The sequence below is a fragment of the Bacillus rossius genome, chromosome 1 (assembly GCF_032445375.1).
Source record: "Bacillus rossius redtenbacheri isolate Brsri chromosome 1, Brsri_v3, whole genome shotgun sequence".
Classification (NCBI taxonomy): Eukaryota; Metazoa; Arthropoda; class Insecta; order Phasmatodea; family Bacillidae; genus Bacillus; species Bacillus rossius.
In genome coordinates, this window is record NC_086330.1 from 151,900,361 (window position 1) to 151,921,383 (window position 21,023).

At 35.9% G+C, this 21,023-nt stretch overlaps 1 protein-coding gene across 2 annotated transcripts; it reads right to left on the minus strand.

The window, feature by feature from the left end:
- Positions 1-2,474: 2,474 nt before the first annotated feature.
- On the minus strand, positions 2,475-19,153 carry LOC134546297 (adenosine 5'-monophosphoramidase HINT3-like). 2 transcript variants are annotated; one of them, XM_063389017.1, is made up of 5 exons: positions 18,983-19,151; positions 15,676-15,793; positions 14,809-14,875; positions 11,744-11,870; positions 2,475-2,722 (listed from the first exon to the last, which is right to left on the minus strand). In XM_063389017.1, the coding sequence occupies exons 1-5, from the start codon at positions 19,058-19,060 to the stop codon at positions 2,696-2,698; spliced, it is 417 nt and encodes a 138-aa protein (XP_063245087.1). In that variant the 5' UTR covers positions 19,061-19,151; the 3' UTR covers positions 2,475-2,695. The 2 variants fall into 2 exon arrangements, with proteins under 2 accessions (XP_063245087.1, XP_063245088.1); XM_063389018.1 differs by lacking the exon at positions 2,475-2,722 and adding an exon at positions 5,790-7,382 and having other exon boundaries at positions 18,983-19,153.
- Positions 19,154-21,023: the final 1,870 nt, after the last annotated feature.

Here is a 21,023-nt window from a genome sequence, read left to right on the forward strand (position 1 = left end):
AGGGGAACTAACGGAGGAGGTGAGCTGAATTGCCGCCAGGTGTCACGGGCGTGGGCTCTGCACGCTGGCGACCAGGGCCGAAGAGACTTTTTCTGTCACTAGGTGTCGTGGAGGGCTCTGTAGGGCAAGGGCGAATGTCCTTGGAGTAGTCCACTGCCTTGGCGAGTTCATGTACGGTCAATGATCCAGGGCTAAATTCTTAGAATCAAGGGGGGTGGGGGTGGAGAGAGAGGGGAGGGTGGACAGAAAACGCCACTAGGCTGGGAATGGAGGTCCACGGGAGACTCGTTCGTGCCGAGACTAGCTACTCTCAGCAGGCCTCTAAGAAATAGAGCTTGCAGGCCAGAAGCTGCTCTATGCGATTTTAGTCATGTAGGGAATTAATATTACGAACCCGGGACGTGCCTGCAAGGGAGAAATGTCATCTGGGCTGCTAACGACTACCTTAGACTAGCAAAATATCAAATAGGTCCCTGAGAAAAGGGGCTTCGGTCCACTGGCACAAAGTTTAACTACGTAGCGTACACCAGCCTAACAAAGTGTAAATCACCCTTTTGTAACCAATCAATTTGAAAAATAAAATTTCCAAAAATAAATTAAAAATTATAATAACAATTACAAAAAACGTGTCGAAATGACTAATTTCCGGCACACTGTTCATGGCACACAGAGGTGTCAGATTATGAAGGTTGAGAACCACTGTTCTAAAGTTTATTGAAAATCTTCTTAACACATTCTAGAGAAAATTTTGAAGAGGGCTTAATTGTTGGCCATTAGCTTCATAACAAAATCCTCTTGAAATAGTATGTTTCTAAGAATATCTCTCATCCCAACCAACCGTGATCCCCCTTCCACTTAACAACAGCACCAATCAAGACCAAAAATACAGCAGCTGCTATAGTTTCTCCCAGTCTAGCGAATGGCTGTGTGTTTGTAGAAAGCAGTGGATGTGGGTAGGCAACAGGTAACATGTTGCCTGCCATTAACAGCAGCAGTGGAAATGATACTTGTAGCACAATCTACGCCATTCATTTTTCCTTTATAGTGTGTTGTTAAAAAAATGATAAGCTACACAAGGATGGCTGATGCAGTAGCAGTATTGCTGGCGGTCATAATCTGATGGTGCAAGAAATTGGATTAAATCATCATTATCATGTTATTAAAGGTTTTTTGTGTAAACCTTATTTTATCTGGAGATTTTTTTTGGCGGGGGGGGGGGGAGGGAGGGGGGGATTCTTCCATGATGATGTGAATTTTGGAAACTTTTCAATTTTTGCTTAAGCACAGAGGTAATTTTTTCTAGCCGTTCCAAAGTTTTGAAGCAGGACATACATGTATACTGGGTTTAGTACAATGTCTATGCAATTAAGTATTTTCAGCTACTCCGTAAATTGGACCCACTCCATCACAGGTTCTTAACCCATACCCTTAAAAGTGCTTATCTGAAAGATGATTATGTAAGTAGCCTATTTGTATTGTACTTGTATTTATACAATTAATTTTAAAAAATTAATTTTCATTACCAGTCACTAAATAAAAAATGTAGACATGGGAAACATATTATTTGGGTTAGATCTAACCAAATCAGTTCCAAATGAAATTACTAGCAATTGTTTCTGCTTGTATAAAATGGACTCCTGCCTTGCTGCTGCCGGGGCACGGCAAAATGAGGAATATTTTGTCCCTTGCTGCATTGTAACATTCAGCAGTCCTAATTACGAAGATAACAAAGATTTTTAAAAAAAAGTTAATCAAAATTAATAACTATGCTACATACAGTAGAACCCTGTTATAATGTTTTTCAAGGGAGCACAAGAAAAAAAAAAAAATATGCAGGAAAACGTTATAAGCAGGAAATCTCAATTTAGAACTTAATGTTCGAGCTTTGTACCATTGGACTCAGTATACTTGATACATGAATTTTATGAAACAAGCCAACAATTTTTCAACTTCATCTTGTTCCCTGATTAAATTTTGCTTGTCTTTAAAGATACACTGCCACATTTTTTGTAAAATTGTCTCACGATTCATGATGATAACATTAAGAGTGAGAACGTCTACTCCTTCGCCACCTGAAAATGTTTAATTTTGGGATTCCTACGTATGAATGAAAAAAAAAAAAATATTTGTAAGCAATAGAAAATACTTTTAGTTATGCCCTCGCTCAATGGTTGGCAACTTAAATATCGTAGGACTATGTACGTGCATCTAATTACCCACTGAAATGGCAAGGAAGAGAAGAGTTGACTAAGGATGCCAACTGATACGTAACTATGAACATTGTGTACCTTCAGTATATTGCATAAAATTGTATTTAAACAAACTTCGTGTATTGTATGGCAGTGATTGTAAACATAAACATACATAAAGGAAACTTTTTATCGTAAGTGTTGGAATAATTTGGTTTAAAAAAAATATATATCACAACCTTATTAATTTTGTAGTTTAGAATAAAAAGGAAATTAAAAAGATAATAACAATAAAAAACATTTATTTTTTAACATTATGTATGACAATGTATGATACATACAATATGTCCCACAACATAATAGTTATATTCTGTGTGTGTGTAATTAAGCTTAATCTAACAACAATCCCATTTTATTCACACATAGTTATTTAAATTATAAATTAATATTATTTTATACCTTACACCACAAAATTCCAGTACGAATATTACCATCTCTGCAGGTGTTCACAGCCGAGACATTACATATTCCGGCTGGAAAAAAAAATTATTTTAATAAATTTAACATATCAATGAAATGTTGAAAAAAAAAGCTACACATTAAATAAAAATAAATGCAATAATTACTAACACTAATTGAAATACGTACTAAATTGCCTAATACTCTTCTGAAACAGAGCCTCTAAATTTGCATGTATGCCTACTGTACCTGTTACCTAGTTACCTGAAGTAAAAGATACATCTAAAGAATTAATAATAAATCATAATGACACATTGCTTGTAACTATTACACTGTGTCTATGTAACCAAATAAGGTTGTATCACATGCTGCAGCCCCATTAAAAACTATTTAATTTTTTGTTTACATTGTTGACCATGTACAATAAAATTTAAATGACCTAGAGTAAACATAATGTATTAAAGCTGATCTCAACATATTGGAACCAAATTTTGACAGTCACTCTGTTAACTACACAAACATCAACTTAAAAATCAGACATTTGCGACCTTCAACTGACAACATATTAGGACAAGTATTTTTATATTTTAACACCCTGACAAAAACAAAACCATTGTCAGGAATTCAAAAATATCCTGATCAGTTGCAATGCACTTTAGGACTAACAGAGGGTTCCGTACCATACATACTATGTACTTCTCTTAGCTTCCAAACTATTTCCGATGATAGCATTCTACATTGCCATTGCCTTTTTTAGTTAGGGCCATTAAAAAACCTGTTTAAATCTAGTACGTAATTTACTCAATAAAATTGTATAAAAAAAATTAAGTTATAATAAATGAGATCTAACCCTTTATACTCCAAATGACAAGGTAGAAATGTTTTTCAAGCAAGATATTGAATTTTGGTTTAAACCAACAAACAATCCTAGATAATTTACACTTTCACCTATATAGGGGCAAATATCCCATGTAACCAAAGGAATCGTCGGTTCTCCTACTTTCAGGATGAATAAAAACCTTATTTTATTAAATTAAAATACATTATTTCAGTAGAATTACTAGTTTTCAAACGGACACACAAAATTTCTGAAACATTTTTTTTCACTCAGCTCTTAAAAAACACAATCCATTGTCTGTTGTCTGCTTCTTACACTGAAACTAAGAGCTCATCTATATTCGTGCATTTCGATTGTACCCAAAGCCACACACTGCTGAACTGGGGAACCAGACCGCGCTCTGCTTCCCTTGCACCAACCAGAAACACGTGCGCATTACGAATTCATCTGAAGTTACAGAATGGCATCTGGTGAAAACATTGACACTTATTACAGCAAATGTCTTGGCAGATTCTCAATACCAGAAATGAGTAGTTGAAAAGTGGTGAAAAAAGTAAACTCATCCCTCGCAGATCCAGGCCATGCGGGTTATACAGGCCTCGTGGGCGTGTGGTTAGCGTTCCTAACTCATAAACTAAAGGTTGTCGGTTCGAGGGGAAATTGGGGAGAAAACATAGAGGTCGAGAAGGAGGGGAGCAGTGGAAGGGAAGTTGGGGAGGGACCATACATGAGGAGGAGGGAAGCAGTGCAGAGGAAGTTACACGAGGGGAGCAGTTGAGGGGAAGTCCGGGAGAGAACATAGAGGGGAAGGGTGGGAGTATTGGAGGGGAAGTTGGCAAGTTGGAGGGGAAGAAGGGGAGCAGTGTGTGAGAGCAGGAGGATATGTAGACAAAGACAAAGACATTCAGCTAGTGATGCTATGTGTTAGTAAAGTTGCTCTCTAAATTTTATGGTTGTTAGAGATTTAAAGATGAAAGTTCTTTAATTTTAAGTTTAAGTCCAGAACCTGACATGATGCATTGATTCTTAATAAAAAAACAGAAATTTCAAAATACATTTTTAAAATAAAATTTTATAGCTTTCACTAATGCCTTACGTGTAGGGAACAACAATTATTTGTTTGTGGGTTTGTTTAATGTGCAATAATGAGAAGAGGATGATGATGTGTATTGCTGACATATTATTTATGTATTTATGTATTTGTATATTTATGTATTTATGTATTAATTTATGTATTCATGTAAAATTACACTTTGGCACATTAATTTTTATAGTATTTTAGAATTAAAATAATAAAGGATAACAGTTAAAAATAATATAAAATTATGAATTAATACTTGAAGAGCCACTTACCAGATTAAAATTCCTGACAGTTAAAATAGTGCTTTAAAAACCACCCCCTCCCTGACCATATCCCATGTATGAGCAAGAAGCCTCAGATACTCCGACAAATGCAGGACAGAAACAGAGAGAAAGACATAGAGAGACAAAGACAGAGAGACAGAGAGACAGAGAGAGGCGGGACAGACAGGATGGAGCAGACAGATGTGCCTAGAACAGACAGAACCAGCCAGACAGGACCAGAAAGGCAGGATGATTAATAGCATCATTTAGGTTCTGTTGTCAGAGTGATTTAATGTGCTGCAAGTAAGTGTAAGGTCAAAAAAATGCAAATGTTTTTCAAAATATATCTTGGGGATACATTTTGAAAATAATTTGCCAAGGATGGGAAAATTCTAAAAACTGAGGGCAAATATTAAAATTTTAAATACCAGCACAATAATTAATATATTTTTTGGTATGTTAAATATCAACTCATGGTCCAACAGATTTTAAGATTAAAGGAATTTTTAGATAAAATAAATAAACAAATAAATAAATAATAAATTAATTAAATAAATATATAAATATATTAAATAATAAATAAATAAACTAAATAAAACCATAATTTATTTATAATAAAAATAATAAATAAATAAATAATAAATGAAAATTGGTTTTTCATGATCTTGCAACAAAATGTTTTTTAAGCGTGGTTCAAGTACCGTTGCAATCATGACATCTTTTACTGTTGTGTACAACTGAAACCTAGATTTAATACTTTTCTGAAGAGAGATAGCAAATGCAATTCCAGGGTTACTTTGATCTTCAACATAGTAAGAAAGTGTTGCCTCAATTTTTATATTATATATTATTTTTATTATATATAATATATATTATATTTTTATTTACATTTATTATTTTTTTGTTATAAATAAAACTGTGAAAATTTTTAGAAAAATAAATAAATAACAATTATATTCATATATTCCTTTTTTTAATCACTATATAATGTGGTTTTGGCCCTATGAATAATAGATAGATAGATGAACATGTTCTGCAGTCACAAAGTAGGTAGATGAAAAACAAATTATAAAAAAATACAGTTAATATAAACCCTAGGTTATACTTAATACAAATAATAATAATAATAATAATAATAATCATCAAACACTATTATCCAAAAACAAGTTTTCTTAGTCACTTCCTGAAGAACACTTTGGGTTTGGATCGGCAGGCAACAGCATTTCTAGGGTTTCAGGTAGGTAAGAATTTAGCTTCCTCTTTTTTATTCTCCTTCTACAACTCACTAATGGGTCTGAACTTAAAAGTAGGTGGTTAAAGATGTCTCTATTGCAGTTTTCTCGAGAATATTTTCGTGCGAAATCTTGTCGATATGACCAGAAGTACTTGGTCATTATGAACTCATGTTTCACGGTAAATTTTTTTGCCACACAAATCTAAATCAGTTGCAATGAGCGAGTTTATAGAAGTATTGACATGATTGATTTCTTCTTGTGTAACATCAATAGTTTCTTTGACGAATCTAAATCTTATAGGCCGACAAAATCAAGGAGAAGCCCCTCCCTTTTTCTTTTTCTAGGAGAAGAGGGTGTTGGATTTCTCCATACAGTCTTTTAATTTTTTTTTTCCTCACACTAATTTTAAAGGCACGAAGCAGCTCTGGAATATGTTCATATCACTGTCCGCATCACTGCCTAACTTTTGTTTGTACTGGGATTGCTGGGACCCATCGCAGCCCCATTTGCAGATTAATTTTAGGGATTCACGTTCTTCCAGATACGTACTCTGATAATCGCCTAACGGTAATGTCGACCAAAAGCTGCAATTGAACTTCTTCTGCATTAGTGCTAGTTACCGTGCATGCTTCTTGTGGCGGATAACACTTTTTTTTTTTTTTGTAAAAGACTGTAACACGGAAATAATTTCTTATTAATGCTTCTTATAATATCATATTGCTCTCGTGTTGGTCTGCATCGATGAACATTTGATTTGCTTCCTAGATGGTCAAAGGGATAATTATATCTTTTGATGACTTTGTGCGATGGTATGCCTTTTTGTTTTTTGTTGCGCGAGTTGGCGAACGGACGATTTCCTTGAGTACATTCGAAGCATCTCGCTTTCCAGTTTTTCTTAACTCTACTTGAGCAGCATGCACCATGATGTCCTCGTCAAAGTTAGAGCGAAGATATTCAGTTTTTCTTCTTTTTCTTCTCTCGCTCAGCTCCCCAAAAGATTTACTCGGTCGACCTGGCCGACTTCCCGGACTGTCGGAAATGGGAATCGCAAAGGTCCCTTCTAGCCAAGAGTGATTGTATTTAAGAAAAATATCTTCTTTGTTATGAGCTTTAGTCCATCTTTTCTTTATTTCTGATTTGAAATGTGCAAAATTGCTTTAAAAGATTCAATTTGGTAATTGCTGTAGCCTTTATAAGATAAGAGTTGATTTTTCAAGGAATTAAGTTTTGCATTTAAATTAGGTAAATTTTCACTGTTCATGCGGTCAAACAAGTATTTCCTAGTAACGATCCTCATTCTCGATGCACCCATAAAACCTAAAACAAATTAACACCTCATTTAAAGCCAAAAAATGAAGAATATTTTCATACAATTTACTGAACAATTTTCAAAACACTAAATTTCTGTTTATCCGGGCTTATCCGGGGCCAAATCCTGGGTTTATTAAAAGAAAATACATTGAACAATGAACTGCAAACAAAATCTTAGCCCGATCTATCCCGATAGAATGAAAAAGTACCTATACAATATATTTTTATGAAGAAAAAAAAAGAAAAGAAAGTCCATTGAAGGGTCTACTTTTAGAGCTTAAAAATGAACTTCTAAACAAATAAATTATAGAAATTAAAATATATAAGTTACTGACCTGTTGTTTCAGAATCCATGATTTTTCCCACCACTGATCAACTTAAAAACATTAAATTTCACTTTTGAAGTGTAGCTTTTGTATAGCACTGAGAACAGAAAACGTACACGAAGCGATACAATCAGATTCCGACTGACGGTAACGGTGCGTAAAGTGTGAGCGGGGAGCGGGAGGGGCTGGGTTTAGTTATCGGACGTGTCCTGCACCTCAGGTAGTCATTTTCGTAAAAATGTGTATTGTTTTGATAACTGGACTTTCGGCCGCTTGGATCGTTGAAATACCCCTATGTGCGCTGTTATCTATCCCTTAGTGGCCTGGGAATTCTGCGTAGAGTGGCATGAATAAGCACTGTTATTCTGGATGCTTCAAATGTCTGGTCGGCTCAGGATGACGCGACATGTCACAACTACTCCAGTCTGTTCCAGAAAGACTGTCAAGGGTTAAAAGCGGCGATGCCGGCTTCCGCGGGAGTTCCAAGAGTTCCGAAAGTGCCAGTTGAGTGAAGTACGCGTTCGGTGAGGACGAGAGACCTCCCTTTGAGAGCGGTGCGACGGGACCATATGTGTGTGACCGAGTGGTGTGAGACTGTGTGTGGACAGGTGTGAGGTAAGGGGCGAACCACTGTTGAGCCTAGATCCAGTGAGGAGTGTGAACTGTGGACTGGGCAGATACCGTATTTACTCGTGTATAGCGCGCACCACGATTTTTGCAACAAATTCCAAAGAAAAAAAATTTTTTTCCCGTAAATAAATTGTACTAACATTTTGTGGTACCTGTTAAGTAATTACGTATGAAACAAATGATAATTTAAATTGATGTGTGGTGATGCGTCAGGAAAATACTTAAACTCTGCTGTGTAGACGGAAGATAATGAAGCGCTGTATCGTCACAACTATTACGTGGGCGGGAGGAAGGGAGGCAGACAGGAATGTGACACGGAGGACTAGATGACTCACCGGTAGCAGCTGCAACGAAGCGAAGGAAGTGGGAGGGGGACTGGTGTCAACATTCTCTCTCTCTCTCTCTCTTTTATTTTACTAGCTGTAGAGGGGGAGGTCTAAAAATAAACAAGAGACCTGCGAGCTTGCGCGCGCGCACGTGTGTGTGTGTGTGTGTGTGAGAAAGAGAGGCCTTGTTGCTTGTGCGTATGTGTGGGGGCTGGCCAGAAACGTCACCCGTCAACCGGCAGCTAAGCCCACCCCACACGATGCCCATTTTCTGCTATAACTTCTGTTATACCCATGGGTATAAAAATTTTCATAAAAATTTGTATAGCAGAACCGCAGAAAGATTTCTTAACTCCATACACACGATACCTAGAATGCTAACAGAAAACCAGCCAACGCAGTTGCCGACCAAAGCAAACATATCAGGGGAGGATAAACCTGTCGTAGTCAACTTATCAAAATACTGAAAAAAAAAGTGAAAGTTACACCTGTTTGTGTTAAAAATTATGTAACTTGCGGAAATATTATTTGATATTTTATCTTATATTTTTCATTTGCAAATAAATAACAAAATTGGTTTAATATTTAAAAACAAATTAAGAGCAATTTTGGAATTACAAATATATTTTTAAGTTGTAGGTTGATTTCAAAATCTAAAAATATATAAATTTCAATGATACAAGGGACATTGGGTTTACTAAATGTAGTTTATGTACGGTTTAAATTCTAATATTAATTTAATTATACAGTTAATCAAGCTAATTTCATTGTAATAGTAAAAAATGATTCATATATGTTATATATAAGATTTATTGATTACTTATATATTTAACTACATAATTAGAGGAATTGTAACTAATATTTTTTGTAACCCAGTGAGACAAATAAACACACACATATCGCGTAATAAATTTAAATCTTAGGTGAAGAAAAACATTTTGCATGTTTTATTTTACCCTCACAGGTGTGTCGCTATGAAGTATCAGTTTATTCATTATTAATTTATGGACACTCGTTTCTTAATAAATGTTGGCGTTTTAATTATAAAATTAACTTTTGGTTTAAATTATTTGTGAACATGTGATTTTACTTTACTTTTTTAAAAGTAAAAATAAATCTAGGTACGTAGTACTACGAATAAAATCAGTGGACTGAGACACCTAAATGTAGTTAATAATATTATATCATAAATGAATTCTAATAATTTATATTTGCAGAAAGCACAGTATGTACAATTTAATTATCTGTTTTAAAAAAAAAAAAAAAATTGGACTGATGATGATTTGAACCACATTCAAAATCGCCCTTCTACCGCTGCCATCGTGCCCTTCGCCACTACGCTACCGCAACTTCTACTAATGCAATGGGAGATAATGGGTAATATATATTGCAACGTATTTTCATAACGTATTTTAAAATTTACGATTACTTCTTTCTGTGGCAATTTCAGCTTAACAAATATATTCCATAGTAGTTTTACTATTATAAAGTTTCATTTGGCATACCATTACATTTGTTACGTCCCTTAATGTTGACAATACAGACTATATACGGGGTTATATTGCAACACGTGGGTCCGCCATCTTGACGGCTCCAGCTCGTGGGTATAGCAGAAAAATAGAACACGTTCTATTACGGTTTTGGCTAAGACTTCGGTTATGAAAACTTTTATACCCAGAGCCAGACCCCTTGGAAGGGTGCTGAATTGTTACCCACACGGGAGCAGGCGCGCTAGCATAAAAATTACATGAAAACTGCTAAGGAAATGGGTGTCGTGTGGGGCAGGCTTTAACGACTTCCACTCCTCCCCGCCTCGTCTACTCACTTTTTTTTTTTTTTCCGTGTATAGCGCGCATCCTTATTTTTTTCCTTTACTTGAGGGGAAAAAAGGGCGCGCTATACACGAGTATATACGGTACTTAGTGATTTGTGAACAGACTTTAAGTGTGGTGATTTATTCTTAATGTAAATATAAATATTGGTAGTAAATAAAACCGTACGAAAATCTATTGGGCTACACTTACGATCCTGTTTTCCCTACTCGTAACAATAGCTTTAAGACTACGGAACAACAGTTCCTTATATTATAGATCCTGCAAGCATTAAATAGTATACTTATATTAAATTACAAAGTTTATCTTAAAATGCAAACATGCACTTTATTCAAAACTCTGGATTACATTTTGCAATTAAAATTTTTAAAAAATAAGAATCACAAATAAAATTGAAGTCTGCAATTTCCACTCAGAGCAAACCTCAAATGCATTGTCAATTTGTATAGGAATATCATGATGATTTGCTTACACTTTCACCCCGTACTCAAAACTAGCCTATGGGTCAACATGATTTGTTGAGGCTTTCATAGAAATCACTTACTTGAGAGATACATACCATGTTTTCCTAAAGATTTTCTTGCCCACAGGATCATAGTCGAATTCAACATAAAAATGAAATTTGTGTATATATCATGTTACGTGTATAACATTTATTATTTAGTAGCTTATCGCTTATATTGACATATTTATTTTTTAAACTTATCCCTATCAAATTGTAATGTCTGAAGGGACCTGATTGTGTAATACAGAAGAAAAATTTATTCATCAAAATTCTTTTCATAAATAATGTTTTCCAAGAAAACATGTGATATTCTTAATCATTTGATGCAATAGCTTTATTTTCTTTCACTGAGCAATTGTTTAATGAGTGAAAAGTAACGCATAAGTTAAAAAGAAAATCGTAGCCTCTTGTACACATCTTAGAAAATTTTTGGGACACTTCACTTCACTTCAAATCCAGAAGTGCAAAGCGCAAGCTAAAATGCCAGATGTTTAAAGTTGGCTGATGCTTGCATAGTTTTTTTTTTTTAGCTTTGTGTAATTTATGAACTGGTATTTGAAAACCTCATCATTTAACTGTTTCTGTCTTGCGTGGTTTATAAGCCTTAGAGTGGAGGGTCGCTACCCAAACCTCGGCGGTCAAAAATTAGCCTGTGGACTGCTCTAAGCTATTGGGACAACTCGATCTACGTATTCTCAACACCATGCCAGGCACTGCAATGGACCTCCTGACAAACTACAGTACTCACAGTGACAAACCACCACGAGCCGGGCCTGAAGATGCAACGAGACATGAACCCCATCTCGCTCGCTGGGGAGATAACATGCAAGTGGAGGTGCGATATCGAGTGGAATGGAGGCCAGTGGAACCCAAACCTGCACACACAATGCAGAACACACAATAAATGCACTGTTTTCAACTTTCCTAGAACTCTAACCACCACAATTCACAGACTACAGTGATACCTCACTACCAAGTACATCGCTATGAAAGATTTCTCATTCCAAAGTGTGTATAATTTCAGATCCCTACAAGATGTTTTACATTAATTAACAGTTTAGTATAAAGAGATGTACTAAAACTATGGGTTTTTAAGGTACATTGTAATATTTGAAATGAGATTTTACTGTACTTATAAGGTAAATTAATTTTTTTAAATCATGATTGTACAGTTGCAGAAATTTTTTTCTATTGTCAAAAGTTTCATAATAGATGAGTTCACCAATGTATCAAGCTGTCATTTATTTGAACTAAAAAACAATTAGCAAAATAAAAATTTTGTAATTTGCCCCAAGTTTCCACTGAGGCAACATTTTGGGAACATCTCGAATGTGATTTTGTTGTCGAACCCTGGGTGTATACTCCGATTTAACACATGTTGCACGACGCAAGTGACAGTGTCAAATGCATTAGCCTTTCCAAGAATCCTGTCACCAGTTGTCGCCAAACTTTCACGCTGGTTGGGAAACAGATGACGTGTACAGGCAAGAAAAAGACGGCTTTCAAAAAGATGGTACCAATCATGTGACATGTTCGACTCTCAGAATACAAAAATAATAATTTAAAACTCGATACAGTGAAAGCAATGGAGGCTTAGTTTAAGTGTGAAGTAGCAGAAATTTGAAAAATATATATATGTGTGTGATGTAAGGGAACCAAAAAATTCTTAAAAGAAACATTAGTATTTTTAGCTGTCTCTGGTAGCCAGAAACTACAGCATTACTAACAACCTAACTTTTGATAGGACTAAAAACTGATAATTTGTTTCAGATTTCCTTACTCTTTGATGACATTTTTCTATAACAGTGGCTTTCACCCTGCAGCCTGCCAGGTTTTTTTTTCAGACCTGCGGATGGATACATTTTTATTTTAAAATGGTTTTTAATTCTTAAATATGATTTTAGTGTAATGTAAAAGTAAAAAAAATAATATTTTCATTCATTTAGTTTTAACATACAATTTTATCATCCTAATGTTTTTGTTTCAGAAATGTATTTTATTAACTAATTATATAAAAGTAAATAATAAACCTCAAGTTACTTTTTCATCTTGTTAAATAATGAAAAGCAAATTCAAATAAAAAAATAATGACTGTAACTAATATGGTATGCAGCTGAGAAAACAATTGACCTTAGAATAAAAAGTTGAATACCACTGTTCTAAATATATTCAAAAACTTCTTTACAAATTCTGGAGACAATTTTTAAGAGGGCTTAACTTCGTCACAATATCCTCTTGAAATGGCACGTTTCTAAGAATATCTCTCGCCTCAACCAACTGTGTTCTCACTTTCACTTAACAACAGCACCAATCAAGACCAAAAATGCAGCAGCTGCTATAGTTTCTTTCAATCTGATGAATGGCTGTGTGTTTGTAGAAAGCAGTGGATGTGGGTAGGCAACAGGCAACATGTTGCCTACCATGAGCAACAGCAGTGGAAATGTTTCTCGTAGGAACGACATGAAACATGTTACCTTTACAACATGTGACATGCGACATGACGACAAAATGTTGCTTGTCGCTTGTTGCCTCAGTAGAAACGCGGCTTAAAACCTATTTTTATTCCTGTCAAAAACCTGGGGTAGAATGGTACTGAAATGATGACTACAAACTTTACATAAATAACCCTTAAATGAAAAAAATTTTTAAAGAAAAATCTATCATTGTAAAAAAGGATATAATTGAAACTTAGATTTGGTATTGTAAAAATATTTGGATAAAAGGTTTTTACCCTGTTAATGAATAGATATTAGTGGTAGAAAATTTAAGACAACTGATATCAAGCACCCTATGCTTTTTTTTCATTAAAATTTAATGTTTTGTTTATTTCTTGATTCTTATTTTTTGCTTATTAAATTTTTTTATTATACAGAGTTGTAGTTAATTCTGTCGCTTTTGAACAAATTATTTAAATTTTAAGATTATTTTGAACTTTTTAGTTCATACTGAATTAAAAATTCCTCGAAAGGCACTAGAAAATCAATTTTCGAAGTCCTGGGCCTGATGGTGCCCGAAGTCTCTGGAAGCATGTCAAAATTAATGTACTTTTATTGTCCCGACTTACAAATACAGGGGTAAAATGACCCCCTGGGGGGGAGAAGGGTTGTGTGTTTGAGGATCCCGAATGGCTTGTAAACACTTTAAATCGAAAAAGAATTAATTTTTGAACTTTTGTGGTTGGAGGAAGTTGACTTCGGGCAAACTTCCCACCATGCCCCATACTCATGTATATACAAAAAGCATGGTTATCGCCCATAGCACAAAAGTAGTGTTTTTTTTTGCCCCTATGGCCCCTCCCCTTTATTCACTCTACAGGCCATAGTCATGAAATTATTGTATTTTCATCGAGATTACATATACTTGCAAAGTTTCAAATTGATATGACAATTATAAGTAGGTTAAAATAAACTTACAAGATTTTATTACAAAGTTAGTTAGTTAGTTACAAGTAAAGCTAATAAAAGTGTGTTAAAAACCTAATGGATTTGTGTAAAGATGTCTTCTTTGTAAAATCAGTGACAATTTATATTCACTTTTTTTTTTAAAGTATCTACTTTAAAGAAAATTTTCAACTATGCTACGTAAAATGAATTTAACATTATTTGGCCTATTATGAACAAGCAAAATCAGTAATTTGACATCTTATCTACTGATTTATTTAATATATACATATATTAATTTTCTATATATTACATACCACGTGTATATATATTATATATATATATATATATATATATATATATATATATATATATATATAGAGAGAGAGAGAGAGAGAGAGAGAGAGAGAGAGAGAAAGAGAAAGAGACTCACCTCACATCACGCAAATCTGCACCATGTTTTTCCAAAATCTGTTTTCCAATTTTGACCAAATCTTCTACTGCAATGAAAAAAATTTACAGCTATAAGATAAATGGATTAGGGTTTGATCTATCAACATTGATATGTGTGAAACTGTGAGATGGATTAGTGAGGGATATGAGAGCCTCATAAGTGTATCACAAAGTGTTGATTAAGTCGGTAACTATTTATTTTAAAGGAGAAGTGAAGTTCTGCACATGGGCTGCTTTTGCACCAAGCTGGAACTTCTCATTGTTAAGGAGGGCCTAGGTGGTCAATTATTTGTTCAAAAGATCAAGTCAATGACGCACACTTCATTAAACCCATTAATCAACCCTTAAATCTTTTGATCAAAACTCATTCGTAGTGGAGTTTCCATATGGAAGGTAGTATTCCTTTTGTTGCGAGAATTTAGTGAATTAATAGTGAAATTGTGCTCTTTTTGTGTAGTTACATTTTTGTGGCTTATCAAATACAGCGTTTACCTACATACCTACCAACAAAACAATGATTGATGCAACCTTTTGATCAAGATGGTTGACCATCTAGGGCCTACTTTAGGTACAATACTTATGGTACTTTTTTAGATTTGTAGCTCAGCTTCAAAGCCAGCTTATCCTCAGTGAAAAATCATACTGGCTTACTGCAACATCCACCACATTTATCCACTTGCAAAAAGTCTGTTTTCATATAAATTATCTAACCACTAGTCTCATATATATCGCAGATTAAGTGATAGTGGGAAGTTTGGACACACTTACGAGAGCTGCCAGAAGTGTGAATGAATTGGCGAAAGTCTGTTCAAACTCATGTCTCCTCACGCGCTAAAAGAAAACTTACAGACTGACTTCTGATCTGGTAGCAGACTCTTAACATCTCTGATGTGTTCTCTCGTGACTATCAGAAAATGGTGCTTAGCAGCTGGTTTTATGTCAGGGAAGACGACATACTTTTCATCCTGTAACAACAAAAAAAAATGTTTGATACAATTGATTCATTAATATAATGAAAGAAACAAGTTTGGTTATTTAAGGACCTTCTGCTTGACTCTAGAATTTCTGGGTGTGGAGCCATGGCGTTTTTTTTGTAAAATTTCCTCCTTCCTATCCTTTCCTTCAGGTAACAGAATTAATGCAATGGTTTACTGAAATAATGTTTTGAGAATGTCAATATAATTTACATTTGTGATTATCATTTGCGTTGATGTCAACCAGTGGCTGAACCTGATTCAGTACCAATTATCTCCACCCCCTTCCCTATTCTCTTTGAACCGTCTGCTTGTGTGTGTGTGTGTGTGTGTGTGTGTGTGTGTGTGTGTGCGCGCGCGCATATGCGCGAACCAGCACTCAAACACAGCATGCCAGCAAACCCCCAGGATTGGCAGCAGTGTCAGAGCAACATAGCCCTTAAATAATTGTTGTTTCAAATGTTTTGCCACCCCAGGTCAATGTTCATTTACAGCAGACTCTTAAAGAAACCAGTAGAAAGTATCCTAAATCTTAACGTAATTTGTGTATTTGTACCACACACGGACCCAAAATCATCCGAAGATATCCGATGCTTTGAAATTGATTGAAATATACATATATTGGTTTGTGCATTTAAGTAAGGGTTTGTGCTACTCCAAAACTTGGCTTAATTTAGTGAATGTAATTGTTTTTTTTTTTTTTTTTAACCTAGAGCACAATATCTAGTCTTTAATGAACGCCCATTAAATAAGTCGTGTACAGCTACTCAGGAATTAAAGTTTTCTTTTTTAATCTCTAAACATGTGTTATAAGAAAAAAAATTCTTAAAACATTTTCTTTCATTCTCGTGGCCTACCTCTGGAAGACAGACTGTGTAACCTAATCATTTTATTTCGCACACCGTAGTTTTAACTAGCTAAAGCAAACCCGACTCTATTTGGCCATGTGTGTGGATCAGATGTCGCTGTAAGTGATTCAGTGCCGTAGAGCGTTCTCAAACATAATATATGTAAAAGTAAGTTGGTATAAATATCACGGGACATTAAATATGTGCTCTTGAATCCATGTGTTTACGAAGCAAGGCATTGGTATGTCTTAGTAGCCCACGTGTATTAAATTTCAGACTTCCCAACTGAGAGCAGGCCAGGTCTTTGTAGAGGTGGGAATTGGGTCATTTAGTGACATCACACACTAAGCGGTAGCCTTCAGTCTAGTTCACGTGCCCCCTAGCATGATGGTGCTCCAACAACAGTTTAGTGCAGTTTAATCCTTTACTACATGCAGTGCTAATGAATAATCATTCTCAAGTTAAGGTTCTTTTTCTTATTAAATTTTTTTTTTCCGCTGCTGACTTGTAGCCACCTGACAGGTATTTAGCCAAACATGTGGCCAATTACCATTGGGTAAATTTATTCCAAATCACATATCAAAGTTTGTCCCTTGATCCTGATGGCAAGGTCCTAAATATATTAAATATATTGATCCTAAGTTACATGATGCTAGCTGTTTTAATTTAACATGTCGAAAGATTCTGAATAATAAAAAAACTTGAATATCACAATACAAACAATTTATGTCACAGGTATTGTAGAAATTATTTCTTTCATATACATTTTAGGATCATAATTTATTGTAAGCCTATATCACAAGTTTTTACTATGTCCAGGATCTTTCGATAAACTAAATGAGTGGAAGGAGTAAACATGGGACAGCAGATCGATGCCTGCTTCATAGATTTTGAGAAGGCTTTTGACAAGGTATCTCATAAGACGTTGATGAAGAAGGTGGAGAGAATGATAAGGGACAGAATTGGTGATTTCTTAAGGAACAGGAAACAGAGGGTACATACAGAGGACGAGATGTCTGAGGAGGGAAGTGTCACATCAGGAGTGCCACAGGCAGTGTCCTTGGACAGCTGCTCTTCACCATCATGGTGAATGACTTAGGGGAGGAAATAAATGGGCATGAGACTATTTGCAGATGACTGTGTTGTGCATGCTGAGGAGAGAGGGTTGCAGGAGGATTTAAATATGCTGGAAGAGTGGGTGGAGGAACGGAATGAGGATAAGTGAAAGTGGTCAGGTTCACAAGGAAAGGGAATGTTCTTAAGAGGGACTACTACTGGAGAGTAGTTGTTATAGGTGAGGCCTCAAGCTATAAATACTTAGGGGTAGGGCTACAAGGAAATATGGGGTGGGGGGAACAAGTGGAGAAGGTAGTCAGGCCCTGGGCATGCTGGGAAGAGTTCTTAGGGGAGGAAGTAGTTTATTAAAAGAAAAGGCCTACACAATGGTTCAACCCATGCTTAAGTATGCAGCAGCAGTATGGGACCCTTATACAGCAGTGATTGAGAGGGAACTGGAGGGGGTGCAGAGGAGAGCAGCTAGGTGGGTGAAGGGTAAGTGGTGGAGAATTGATAGTGATGAAAAGGGAGAGTATAGTTCAACAGAGATAATGAAGGAAATGGGTGGGAGAGCATAGGGATAGAAGGCAGAGGGAGAGGCTAGAATGGATGTACCAAATGCTGTGCGGGGTGGGAGAGTGGGGACCTGGGGAGACGAGTTGTGAAGGGGAAGTCTAGAAGTAGGAGGGAGAACACTAAGAAGGTCTTTAATGAACCAAGAAATATGGAACGGGATAAAAATTCTATGGTTGTAAGAATGATAGGAAATTATAATGTGTTAGATAAGAAGTGTGTATATGGGCTAGTAGTGTGGCTCAGTTCAGGAGAAGAGTAAGAGCGAAGTAGGGGTAATGCTTGCCACTGGATTTTTTTTACATATTCATAGCAATCATAACTAATGAATCACAGAATCAATTTTCACAGGACCATGGCATCAAGATCACAGGATAAACTTTGATGTGTGATATGGAACTTCTACACATGAGGAGACTGAGTGAAATAGTTAAGTAATGTAGTTGCGAAATGAATTGATGTTTAAAACGACCCGAAAAAAAAACCTAATCGATAATTGACACGACCGCGTTTTCAGCCAACAACCTCAAAACAAGTTATAAATATTATGAATTGAATTGAAACACTGCGGCAAACTCTTAATTAGTTTTTTTTTTTTAATTTAAATGGACAACAACTGTTGATTAATTCTTAATTTTCCCTCTCATCAAAATATTTTAATTTGGATGAGGGAAATACAAATGAGTGAACTATATATAAGCACCTGATATAATATGTTTGATTGTTCCTTTCCATCACATATGCGACAAAAAACACAAGTTTCTCTATCTAAAAGTGACATAATAATTATTGTAAGGAATGTTTATGGCAGAACAACAGTAGTAAATATTAACACGCGTTAATCCATAGACTTAAAATACACAGAACGGTTCATGTCTTCTGCGCATGTTACTAACATAGACGTACTAACTGTTAACGCGGGCCGTTCTCCGATACTGTGGTGAACAGGGGCTGTCGTGACTTGTTTTGCTGAAAATGGGATTGTTGTTTGCCCGGCGCCAGCTCTGTGAAAAGCACATCACACTCTGAGGTGGGAATGAACAGTCCGGCGTAGTATGACTGACCAAGAATGCACCCGCGTCGGAGAACTCTGCGGAGGAAACTTACCGGACTACTAATTGGTACACATGTTGAGGACACGTGAACACGTCCCTGCGACGACCAGCCTTATCATTTTCGCATATAGACATGATAGGGCGACTGGGTTGTAAGATATTACTCACAGTTCGGTGTCTAACTGCAGGGGTGCCCACAAGGGGGGGGGGGGGGGGGGGTAACGACGCAGACAGCGTAATTAAAATTTCAGGGGGGGGGGGGTTGGGTTGTTAAAAGACGAGAAAAAAATATATATATTATTTACATACTTATAGCTTCTAATGTAAAAATATGTTTCTGGTGCTTTGATAATTGAAAGGGATCTTGTAAATCAAATTGGCAACAAAAGCAGTTTGGCATCTGTCGGTTCAGGATGGTCCCTATCCCCGCTTTGACAATAAGCGCACACACTCAAAAGTAAAAAATAAATAAAAAGCTTCGCGCCTGCGCAGACCGTGCAACTGAAAGGAGAATCTGATGCATTCTATCAGGCTTGGAAATTCTATACCTCTGTTCAGCTCATGCCCGCCTGATAGTTGAGACCATATTTCCGATTATTCCCCACTCTTTCTTTACAAGTCAAAAGATATAGACAGAAAAAGGAAAAGTGTTATCACTTTACACTCATTCCTTCTCATTTCATTGTTTTGCTTGTTATAGCTGGCAGCAGGGGCGCAACAACTAAATTCCCAAAGGGGGGGGCAATATTCCTTTTTTTTAAAGAATCATCGATCCCCCCTAATGAAGCGGGGGGTTGGGGGGGTCCTCCCCCGGGAAAATTTGTATTTCAAGGTGGAAAATGGTGCTATGTAAGCAGTTTTATTATCTCAAAATTTATTACACAGCACTTTCTTTGCCCCCGTTTGCCCCCACTTCAAAGTTTCAGAGCAAAATACCCTTGCTCCCCCCTGTTGTTGCGCCCCTGGCTGGCAGCGACGCCAAGAATTGGTTGGCTATTGTCTGCCATTACTGAATGTATCAGTGCGAAGTCGGGTTGTGCTTGTGCATTATTCTTATTGTTATCATCTTCGAATTAATTAGTTTTTGAAGTGTAATCGTGATATAATGCTGGTATTGTAGCCATGCCTAAAAAGCAAACGCAATATAAATATAAATGTTTAGAGATTTTGTGTGAAGGGACTGTTAGAGATGATAAGTGGGCAGACCATTGCAAGAAGAAGCATTTTTATAAAGTTAAGCACAATTAAGAAATTAGGAAAAAAATAATTGAGGTGATGTGCAGTAATAGTTCTGCGTGGAAACCTTATGTTGAGGGAACATCGACATCTACTGCTATTTATGAACCAGAACGAGAAAGGTAAGTGTAAAATATAATAATAAATACAAATGTACATATCCGTATCAGACACTTATTACGGGGCCCGTCTACATGCCAGAAAATCGTGCTGCAGTGTGTTAGAACACGTTTTTATACCGAAACTATGTAAATGTGTGTTCATGCCATTTATCTACGAAAAGAACACACATTTCAAACGACTGCCCTTGCTTAAGGCGCTCGCCTACCTAGCAAGTGAACAGTTATACATAGTGTTTAAAATACACGTTTAAACAGAATACTACAGAACAATTTAGAAATCGGATTCGGTATGAAAATAACTTTAGGTAAGAACTAAAATATATTTTCAAAA